This window comes from Fulmarus glacialis, unplaced genomic scaffold (genome assembly GCF_000690835.1).
Source record: "Fulmarus glacialis isolate BGI_N327 unplaced genomic scaffold, ASM69083v1 scaffold9406, whole genome shotgun sequence".
Classification (NCBI taxonomy): Eukaryota; Metazoa; Chordata; class Aves; order Procellariiformes; family Procellariidae; genus Fulmarus; species Fulmarus glacialis.
Genome location: NW_009217452.1, coordinates 3684 through 15259, shown reverse-complemented (window position 1 = coordinate 15259; position 11576 = coordinate 3684). Strand labels below are relative to the sequence as shown.

The 11576-nt window shown below is 46.0% G+C and overlaps 1 protein-coding gene across 1 annotated transcript; it reads left to right on the top strand.

The window, feature by feature from the left end:
* Positions 1-231: 231 nt before the first annotated feature.
* DNAJB11 (DnaJ (Hsp40) homolog, subfamily B, member 11) lies at positions 232-10204 on the top strand (the record flags this gene model as incomplete). The annotated part of the gene is made up of 8 exons (XM_009579673.1): positions 232-329; positions 1448-1580; positions 2539-2681; positions 3327-3409; positions 4010-4067; positions 4812-4923; positions 5335-5494; positions 9804-10204. Coding segments are annotated over 8 exons (852 nt in total), but the record flags the coding sequence as incomplete, so codon positions are not given.
* Between the last annotated feature and the right edge of the window lie 1372 nt (positions 10205-11576).

The following is an 11576-nucleotide window of genomic DNA, read 5'->3' as shown; positions in this document are numbered from 1 at the left end:
GTTGCTTCTGCTGTTTTAATAAACTAACTCTACTTTTTATCGGTTTAACTGATAAATGTTTAACTTTTCTAGTCCAGCAAGCAAGCAACTTCTAGCCAGTGCTTCTGTAATGTAAAGCATTGCTGCTTGTCCCTCAGTGAAGAGTACTGGTGAGATTCCTCTCAGGGCTGTGTTTAAATAACCCAGTTCAGCTGTGGGTGAATGTCTTGGCGGCTTGTGTGCCTTTGCCAGGTGCTGTCGGATGAGGAGAAGAGGAAGCAGTATGATGCGTATGGTGAGGAGGGATTGAAGGATGGGCACCAGAGCTCCCATGGAGACATCTTCTCACAGTAAGGAGATTTTACCACTTCAGGCTATTCTACAGTTGGTGCTCTAATTTTGTGATGCTCATGCACGTGCTTCACAAGGGCAAATTCTATGTTAAGGTCTTTTACCCAGTCAAGAGGTACCGATCTGAAGTGATAGTTGAGAATCTGAAGAAATGCATTTACAGTGGATATCCCATATGCAGTTTTCAGTTGTCTGTCTTGCATTAGTCCTTGCTTCAAGAGCAGAGAGTAGGAACCAGTGGTGTCTTCCCACGTGGGCAGCTCTTGCTCACTTGGCAAGCTGCGTCACCAATGTGGGTGACTTGTAAGGTGCTGCAGCTGCATTAAACATGTAGGAACTTTCTTTTGTTATCTTGTATGTAATTGATGTTTAAGCTGTTGCCACAGATCACGTGTGCATTTTGGGGTCACTTTTTCTTTTGCAAAGTAATGCTGTAGTGACTTACACTACATTTCAGAGCAACTGTAGAATTTGGATCCTAAAAATCTGAAGGCACTTACATGTTGCTCAGGCAGAACCTGATTTTCTCTTTGTTTAAGGCCCCTTTGGTTCTCCTAGACACAAATATACTAAAACAATTCCTGAAGTTGCTCATCTCATGTAATCCTTTTGGGTGAGAACTCGCACCATCTGCTGGTCTGTTTTGAGGAAAAATATGCAGACTTGCTAGGAAGCTTTTTCTCATCCCCCTTGTCCTCAAACTAGTGAAAACCAACCTGCTAGCATTGACTTGCAGTGCCAGAGATGGAGCACTACTCAGTTTGCACCTTGTGGTGATGGTAGGTGAGCAGCAGTGCAGCATGAAGAGGACTTCCCTTAGGTAGTGGTCAGATTTTGAGGTGTTGGCATTCAACTCCTATTCCAAAAGTTCTTTTCTTTAGTACAGAAAACTCTTCCAAAGTGACTGCTTTGTTTGAAGGCATTAGCTTGTGTCCTGGAGGAGCAAAAAGAGCTATCTGGATTTACTATGGTGCTTTTGTACTGTGAGGAGGCTGCTCTCTAGGGGGCTAGCAGCATTTGCCAAGCAGCACGTTGCTGCTGCCTTGGGTGGCTCTCTTCATCAAAGCCTTGTTTGATCGGAATTCCTTCCTGAAATATTTGATGTGCTTTACTCCAGCTTCTTTGGGGACTTTGGATTCATGTTTGGAGGTAACCCTCGCCAACAAGACAGGAACATTCCCCGAGGAAGTGACATCATCGTGGACCTGGAGGTTACACTGGAGGAGGTGTATTCAGGAAACTTCGTAGAAGTAAGTTTGACTGCTTGCCTGTCGGTGTCTCCAGTGCGTTCTCAGGTTTGAGATGCCTGGCCTCTGCTCAGAATGATATCTTCTCCCAAAGAATAGGACTAAAATAGATGCTCGTTTTCTCAGTATCTGGCAGTGACAGTGGAGGATGTCGTGATGGTATTTGCTAGTAGTTAACTGAAGAAACAATACGTTTATTCATCGTTGCCATCTGGCAATTTTTCTATAAAGGGATGCTTCTTGTGATAATAGCTTATTTATTGGCTGTCAGTGACTAGCTGTAGCTTTTTTTTATTGCAGTAGCCCAGTTGGGAAAGGTGTAACTGGTCTCTCTCTAGAATTTAGTGATGTTTGAGGGCCCGTTCATAAACCTCAAATTCATTTTGCAATTCTTGCAAAACCACGTTGAGGATTTTTCATAGCCTCTTTATGTGGCCAAACATGTCACTGCAAATTTCTGGATTACATACTTGGCAAATGTATGGTGGCCTTTTAATTTTTTTTTTTTTTTTTTTTTTTAAGCAAGTTAACATTTCTGGTGCTTACAATCCTTGCTATTCTGCATGTTAGAATTTGCGTTGATTGAGTTTGTGTTGTGAGTGTCTGGGTAAATGGGGAACTCCAAATGATTTTGCCCACTGTGTGGGACAAGCTATCATAACCAAAGTGTGAGGTGTTTCATCCTAGTGTTACCTTTCCTATTTCGAAAGGTGTGCAGCAAAAAGAAAGGAAATACTAATAGTGGCGTCAGAGAGAGTTTTTCTGGTATTTAATGTGTGATCAGCAAGAGACACAAGGTGAAAACTGCTGTCAGAATGTTTTGCTGAGGCCGTTTGGAGCTACTGTGGAGGCAGCACAGAAAAACAAATTATGTTCAGGCTGTTTGAGAAACCCAGACCCTTGCAGAGACCCAGGAGTGCTGGCCTGTGTGCTGGTATCAACCTCTTCCTCTTCCGTGCAGGTTGTCAGGAACAAGCCAGTGGCAAGACAGGCACCTGGCAAACGGAAATGCAATTGCCGGCAGGAAATGAGGACCACCCAGTTGGGTCCTGGACGTTTCCAGATGACTCAGGAAGTTGTTTGTGATGAATGTCCAAATGTCAAGTGAGTTTTAGGCTCTTTACTGCTATATGGATGTTTATTCAAAACCTACCACTAGATGGAGGAAGGTGCCTGTAGTACTAGTAAGACCTGGGGAATTTGGAAAAACTTAACACAGGTTTCTCATTTCCAAGGAGCCAGTCTTTATTCTTGCAGTAGAGATGGCCAGCTCTATTAGATGTAGAGCTCCCCAATTTGCTCTTTCAGCTTCTCATTCCTTGAACAATCTGTCATACTACAGTGGAATTTCCACAACTAAATCTGAATAACAAAGTCAGGGAAGCCCACAGTTTCCAGCTGGGAACAGTTGGACATGGAATACTGTGTTGTAGTCACACATCCAGATGCTGACTGTGCATTTAGGAGCTTAACTTTGCCTTCTCTGCTAGATGGGTATCAGCACACCAGAAAGGCAGCGCTTGCCCTTCAGTTTTAGATGTGAGCAAGGAGAGAGTATGTGTTGCATCCAGATGCTGACTGTGCATTTAGGAGCTTAACTTTGCCTTCTCTGCTAGATGGGTATCAGCACACAAGAGCAAGGAGAGATATGTGTTGAGTTGTGGGGGTGTTCTCATTACCCCAGTAACATAAGTAGGTGCTACCACCTAGTGTTTAAAACTTAGTGCTTGCTTGCTCTTCCCTTTGCAGGCTCGTGAACGAGGAGCGAACACTAGAAGTGGAGATAGAGCCAGGCGTGAGGGATGGTATGGAGTATCCCTTCATTGGTGAAGGTATGTGTATGGGCACTGCCCTGCTGCTCAGCTTTGACTTGCTCCTTTTCCGTGATGCAAGGCTGGTCTTCATGGCAGTGAAAGTGCCCAAGCCCTGCTTTGGGTAACTGGTCAGCACGTGTGGTTTTAAGTGCTGTGTCCTCTGCTGAAATCCAGGAGCATGCTCTTTGCTAAGTCTGGATAACGCTCCGAGTTCCACTCCCTTTGCTGGTAGTGGGGGCACACACACCAAAAAAAAAACCTCGAAATCTGATGTTTCAGCTAACTTTTGAGTAGGAGCATCTGTTCCAGGCTTGAGTATGTGAGGGGTTCTCCTCTGCCCAAGGAGATTAAGTCCTTCAACAAGTAAAGGACATCATTAACATGCAGGCAAGTCTTTCAGAATAGCAGAGAAGTGTGAGCTTATTGAGGCAATACTCGGAAAGATCTAGGCTCTTTAATAACAGATATGTGTAAGCAGGGTTTTAGTCATGTAAAGATCAACTAGTTGTTTTTTTTCTTTAGCATGTGAGCTGCAAATTTCTGTTGTGTTTAATATGCTGTTTGTTTCTTCAGTTGTCACGAGCTCCTTTAAACAGAGCTTTTCTTTCTTTTTCACAGGTGAACCCCATGTGGATGGGGAGCCAGGTGATTTGCGCTTCCGAATAAAAGTTCTTAAGTAAGTAACTGGTCTAGTTAGACCACCCTTTCTGATTACTATAAAGGAAGCTTGCAAGCAAATTTCTGGCCATTGGCTAGCATGTAGCTTGCCCTTCAGCAGAGCTGGTGCAGCCAGGGGTCTGTCACTCAGGGCTGTGCAGGGTGTTCAACCCTGATGATGCTAGAGTAGCTGAATTCACCACTGTTGAGATGCTGCGATAATTCTGCTTTTATTTCGTTTGGCTTGAATTCTGGCATGCATTAGTAGCTCCTGTGTGAATCGCATGAAATACCTCCTTTTTCCAAAAACATACTATCTCCCTATTGTAAGGAAGTGCACTACTAAGAAAATTGTTGCGTGAGTCACAACTTCATGACACGCCTCACCACTCATTGCGCTAGAAATAGAAAGGTCATTTAGTAGTACAGACCTCGCACAGGAAAATGAAGCTAAATTTCATTCATTCTTCACTTCCTCTCCTTCTGGAGAATGCTCTGTGAGTTCTCCAAACTCACAAATAGAGGGGAGGAAGCTAGAGGACCTATTTCTCCTATGAGGAAGGAGAAAAATTCCAATGTCTTTTATTATTAATAGGCTGCCCAGGGAAGTGGTTGGGTCACCATCCTTGGAAGTATTTAAAAGACGTGTAGATGAGGCGCTTAGAGACATGGTTTATTGGGCATGGTGGTGTTGGGTTGACGGTTGGACTCGATCTTAGAGGTCTTTTCCAACCTTAATGATTCTATGATTCTATTTCCACAGGCACCCAGTCTTTGAAAGAAGAGGAGATGACTTGTATACAAACGTGACAATCTCGCTGGTCGAGGCACTTACAGGCTTTGAAATGGGTATTGCCCACTTGGATGGGCACAAGGTGAGGCAACAGCTTGCTTTCTTGCTGTATGTAAATGAAGTTTAACTGCATGTCTCCTGTGCTGAGGGTTAGCTTGCTCAGGGTCTGCGCAGCTGCTGGTTCTATACAGTATCCCCTCTGCCAGAGCCTTCCAGACCAATTCCCATGGAGCCAAAACAGGCTCTGTACAAGGGGTGCACAGTGTGGGTCTCGGTTCCAGGCTGTCACAGCGGTTACTGCATGTGCTCTCTTGGGTAGTGTTAGTTCTGGCACATGTCCTGGCAGTAATGCTGCCTGGACCCCTTGAATATCACTGACTTTGGCAAGGAATCAATATCAGTTGAAGCTTTCCAATGGGTTGGAAAGGGCATTGGAATATTGGGGTACACACACAGAACACCAGTAATGTTCTGAAATTTCTTTTGTCTCTAGGTTCACATTGCTCGGGATAAAATTACGAAACCTGGGGCCAAACTCTGGAAGAAAGGAGAAGGTCTTCCAAATTTTGATAACAATAATATCAAAGGCTCGCTAATAATAACATTTGATGTGGAGTTCCCCAAAGAGCAACTGACAAACGAACAGCGGGAAGGTGCGTGTTTTAAAGCTCTGTCATGGCAGCAGGCTGCACAGACCTCTCACCAAAGCTGATAAGAAGTTGGCACAACTGAACCAGTGACTTGTAGCGGTCGGGAGGGGCTCTCCTTTCCCTGTGCCCCTTGCAAAACATAACACAGTTGGCCAATGCCCTGTGATTAACTTCCGTTTCCCTTTGAAGCAAGTGAGCTTGGCTGCTGCAGTTGTAGGGAACCAGATTAGGCTGGGATGTGCCACTGCTGGGATGTAGCACTTGGCAAGTTTGCAGGTGCTTTGTTCTGTAGCTGGCCATCTGTCTGCACTGAAAGACTTACTGGGCTTACCCTCTGTCTGCTTTGCCTCTGCTGGAATGGGATCACAAGCGGTTTTCCGGACCCTGCTTCTACTTTCTTGGAGGAAAGACTTGTGAAAATCCCTCTACTGTCAAGGGTAAAGTGACATGCAGCATCAGGAGAAGAATTGTTCCTCTCTACATCTCCTTCTACCCTAAGTGCTTTGTGGCTATATAGGGAAAAAGGGTGCAATGCAGATGTTTCGTAGGAGACATCTGTTTCTTAGCTTCAGTGCTCAGATGGAAACTTGATGAACCATGTAGAAATCCTAAAATTGACAGGAGAGTAAATACTATACTCCTAGCTGGAAATTCCTCTTTGCTTCAGCAGCCTCTGAGGTAGGTTCTGCTGCTCTGTGCAAGGCATCAGAGTAGGCATCAAGGGCCCCATCCTCTGCTATGGGGCAAAGAAGTTCCTGGCGTGTACCAGTGCAGCTCTTCAGAAAGTTCCCATCCCCAGAACTTCTTCGTGCTGGTCAGGGCTATCATACTTTCTTCTTCTTCTGGAGGTGCCTTTTTAGTGGATTCTGGCAGCTGTCCTGGTAGAATGAGGCAAACGCACAGCTTTCCTGAACTCTTCAAGCTTGTGGAGGGAAGCCAAGCCCTGGGTGGGCTTTTCTCAGCACTTACTGCTGTGTTGACCATGCTCTCCTAGCTACCACTTGGAGCCCAGTTGGTAGCTACAGCTCCAGGGTTGACTGATGTTCTGTGGCTCTTTCTGCAGCTGAGATGTCTGTGCCTCTGGGCTGTGCTTTGAGTGAACCTGGTTTGTGTTTCGACCCCTCTGCTTTCCTTCTTGTTGCAAGTGTGTTGTGCCCAGTGAGGGCTGCAGAGCACAGTGACCACATCAGTGTGAAGTCTCATTCCAGGCTCTGCTCCCCTTCTTGAAGCTCATAAGGTGACAGCACCTCTTGAACAGATGTGAGGTTTTTCCAGCTGTTGCTCTTGGCAGTTTCTGAAAAGGCTGGGCAAAGAGCAGCGACAGAAGCCTTTGTGTTTGTCAAAATTGCTCGCGTGCCTTTACGGATACCCGGAGAACAGAGAGGTGATGGTACTGGCATGAGTGTGTTCAGGCACGGGACCTTTGAGTGTTTCGCTCCCTCCTAAAGCAATTCCACGCTTCCCAGGGGAAGGTGACTGGGTAGGCAGTCAGATGCATTTCTGTGTGCTAGAATATCTCCAAACATCCAGTGATTTAAGGAGTTTTACGAGGGAATAGGTCTATTCATGTTGTGTGGCAGCAGTTCAGTGTACACATTCAAAGGAAGACTGTAGGCTTCAGAATTCAAAACATCCCTTTTTTCTTATTGTTGGCGGTGGTCCTAATTTCTTATCTCATAACCATATGTACAGCTCCTGGGGTAGTCAGAAGATACTCTGACTCCGAGAGCACCGCTCTGGTCAGTGTAAGCTTCAGAGTCAGAGAAATAATATGCTTTCTTTCCTGCCAGTGTGACATCAGGGAATTTACTGCCTGTTGATCAGAGGTGACTTTCTCCTTGACATATCTCTCATTCATCTGTACTGACACTTGTTTATCGTCTGTTTTGGAGCTTTGGATTCCATGCTTTAACTCTGGAGTGCTCAGAGAGCAGCAGCAGGCAGCAAAGTGCCCAGGTTGTGTTGTAACCTGTCACCTGTTGGTGGTGTCAGAAAAATCTTGAAGCTGGCTCTAGTAAAAAATGCCTGAGGTGCAGTAGCATCAAATGTCAGGATTCCTGGCTAGAATTCCTGATCAAACATCAGATATGTGTTGAAATATCCTGTGTACTAATGAGAGTATCCTTCAGGCCAGCAGGCAGTTGCCTAGAGCTAGCTACCAGGAAATGAGGTACGGGAATGGTGCTAATCCCACTTTTTTCAGGGTTACTGGAGCACACCTTTCTCCAGCTATGTCCTTCCTTTCAAAGGCTTACACATCCAGGAGGCACATCCTCTTACCCATCGGCCAGGAAGCGGCTTTGAGCCTCTTGTTGGCTGTGGAGGGGAAGTGAACTTGCCTTGCACTCCCCTGGAGAATGACCTATCCTTCACGATTAGCAGCTCCTGTACAGGGGCTCGCTTTGCTCTGCTGTTGAGGATGTTTCTGAATGTAGAAGAGAGTTCAGGATTCTCTGGGCAGCAAGCAAGAGGCATGAATAGTTCTTGCCTGGCAGAGAGTCATCTCGGTTCCAGTTATTACTTCCAGGACAGTTTTCCAGTATTTGAGCTACTGTAACCCTTATGCATCAAATTGCTGGTCTTAAAGGACAGTAGTATTTGTAGCCAGAATGATCTAAGGGTAGACAAGCCGGACAAGGTTTGCAGGGAGACACAATCTCTTTTAGCTGGATTTCCTGAAGAAGGACTTGCATGCCTGAAAGCTTGGGGTTCTTTTCCATACAAATAAATTGGTTAATTTAATTACTGATCCTCCCTCTCCCTGCCTATGTACCTCACTTGAAGTTAACAACTACTGCGGTATTTTCTAGGCAGCCTAATCTGACCTGGTGTACAAACATGTAAAGCATCCAGCCCCCTTCACTGTGACTCTGGCTTCAGTGGAGCAGCAGAGCAAGCTGATCTGAGGCAGGACTGCAATTCTGTCTTCTGTTCTGTTGAGGTGCAAGCCTGCTGCTTGTGTGCTTTGTTGGAAGACTGATGCTGGTTTGGGGACATCCAACAGCAGAATTATAGCAGCTTAGCTTAATTTTTTTCATTATCATTTGAAAGTTACCCATGGTGTGGGGAGTTTTCCTCTCTGTTTTGGGTCCTGACAGCCCGTCCTCAGGCTCAGTGGTTTCTGGTGCTGGTCAGAGCAGGGATGCTGCTGTGCCCTGAGGGGCCCCATGGCCAGGGCAGTGGGAGTCCTGGCAGTGTGTAACCAGGCTGACTTTAAAGAGGGAGTCCCCTCCGATTATCTCTGGAAAAACAGTGTGACACATCTGTTCTTGCCAGTCTGCTTCCTCTGTTTTGGGCGGACTTGCCCTTCAAGTAGCAGTGAAGACCTGCCACTCTTTTCTGAACGTGCTGACCCTATTATGGCTTTAAGGGCTGACTCACTCTTCTCTTATCCTGCTCTAGTAAGAATTTGATACTGACAGGATCTCGGAGCAGTCAGTTCTTTGAAATGTTCTATAAATGGGCTTTCAGGGGTGGGGAAGAGATGGTATTTGAAAAGTCATCTAGACTGGTTTGTGAAACAGTGGGTTTCAAAAAAGCTTAAGATTTTCAAGCCTTCAGTAGGATACTTAAGCCCACAGATGATGAGTTTGCTTCTTTTACTTGCCTTAAGGGATTACTTCTTGTGGACAGTAGTGTACCCAGGCACCACATACCAGTGTGAAAACCTCTGCTTTCTAATTATTCATGTGGGTTTCTATAGCTGGCAAGTCCAGAAGGACTCAAACGTAGCCCTCCTGAGCTTGCTGCTAGCAGACTTCTCTTGGGCTGTAGAGGGAGCATGGGGAGATGAGCTTGATGAATTAGACTCTGGAAATACTCAGCAAGTTGTTTGTTGTTGTATTTGTGCTTAAGATGACAAAACTGTTGTCAACTTCCAACAGCAAAGCAGCTCTGGGAGTCAGCTTTATCCCTTACAGAGCTGTGAGGATCTTGAGGCGGTGCAGTCAGCTTTGAGTTTGTAGCAGAGGAGGCTTTCTCCCTGCAACCACTGGCCTTGTGTGGTCCCTAGAGTCCCTGAAAGCACTATTAACAGCATTACTACCCTCGGTCCCATTTCTCCTTGTAGGAATGCTGAAGGAGCAGGAGTAAAGCTGTCACACCACAGGGTTTGGGGGGATTTTTCCTTTTTTTTTTTTTTTAATGATGCTCTTAGAGCAGCAGTGTTTGCATTATTCAGGTACGTGGGCTCAGCCTTGAAAGGCTGGTGCCTCGGGGCATACGAGCCAGACGTGTAAATGTAGCCGGAACAGCAAATGCAGTGTCTTCCTCCTGTTTGTGCTGTGCAGTAACGCTTTCCTTTCTCTTGCAGGTCTCAAACAGTTGTTGAAACAAGGATCGGTGCAGAAGGTGTACAATGGATTGCAGGGCTATTGATGTGTGAAAAAATTGGACTTAACTGAAAATGAAAAGTCAGATTTGTTTGCAGTCTTTTCTCCTGCCCGCTGTAGAACGGAAAAGAGGGAGGGTGGGGCAATTGTTGAGGTATATATAATTTTGTCTTTGTAAATGGTGGAAGTACTCAGACAAGTTGGGGGAAATACTACTCTTTTCAGGACATAACTGGTGCTGCCTATCACGTTCCACGTCCTGGAACAACAAAGAGACTCCTTGAGCAGGAAAAAAGGTGGGGAAAGGAGTTTAAAATTCCATGCAGATTGGAATTTCTGGTTTTTAAATATATTTTGATGTGACTTTTCTTGACCATCTCAACATATTTTCATAGCTTCTCCTGCTTTTTATGTCTTTGTGTCAGTCTCTTCTGAGTTTCTGTTGTTTTGGGTTTTTTTTAATCCCAGCCCTTCCTCCCTTTCCCCTCTGAGTGGTATTGCTTCAGAGTCTGTTTCTGGGGCAGGAGTACAGGTGCTGTTGGGAGTGGACTGCCAGGAGAGACTTTACAGGCTATGTTAGGCCCCACGTATGGTTGGGGAAGCAGGGGAAAAGAGTCTCTTAAGGCTCCTGTGGACTCTCTTAGCTGCCAAGTAGTCCTCTTGTCCCAAAACTTAATGCTTGGTTTTAAATTTGAAGACGCACCAGCTTAGCAAAGACTCCTCAGACTTTCACGGTGGAATTTTGGAAAATAATGGGAATGGCTCCTCATGACCTTGGTCCTTCCTTGTTGCCCCCAAATGTAACAAACAGCTTGTCTGGAAAAGTTCACTTACCTCCTGCACTCTGTCCTCTGTGAGGACGGGTGAAGCTAACAGCACAGAAATAAAGATGTTTAAGTTGGAATGGCAAAAACTGCCTGGCTATGTATTTCAGCAGCCCTTTGCCCTGGGACAGCTGCAAGTTGTTGGACTAACGAGGAATGGTCCCTTCAGTGATCTAAGCTGTGGGCTGCTGTAAAGGGTGAAACTACAGCTGCTAATACCAGCAAAAGCTCTGTAGCTGCTTTATTTGAACCGAGGGCCTGGTAACCTGGCAGGGAGGTACCTGTGCTGCTCTGGTCTCTGTCGTGAAGACCCTGCTGCTTTAAGCATCCCCATCAGAGACTCATCTCCACATGTTCTTCAGGAGTGGTAGCTAAACAATTTTTCCAGAGGTGCCTGTGTCAGTCAGAGTTGAGCTTCACTGTGACAGGGGTGTAGGCAGCAAGAGGAATGAGTCAGTTGTTCATGTAGGACATGTGTTCTGCTCCTTCCTTCTGGGCTTTTAGGGACTATAAAGTGGGTTCCTCACAGCTGCTGCCTTATACCTCATCCCCTGCCTGGGAAGTGGATGGGATCTGGTTTTTCTACATGGAAATGTTTGCTGGGGAGCAGCAGCAGGAGACTCAAGGTAGTTTTGTTTTGGTTTTTGTTTGTTTTTCGTCATTGTGAACTTTAAGTAGCGCAGGTCTGAGCTCAGAGAGGTGGAGAGCAGCTCTGGCCCAGCCCTTGCGTGCTGCCCTTGGTCTAGCAATGTCCCACCCAACCCTTATGCTCCAGTGGGAGCTGACGCAGCGGAAGCAGCAGCACCGGGAAGGTTTCCTGTTGGATCCTTCGTACGTTTGCCTTGGCAGAGCAAAGCAGGGGCTTTGGGAACAGCTGGGGGGCGGGGGCAAGACAAACTTGAGATGCCAAACCCTTGGTCTCAATGCTCG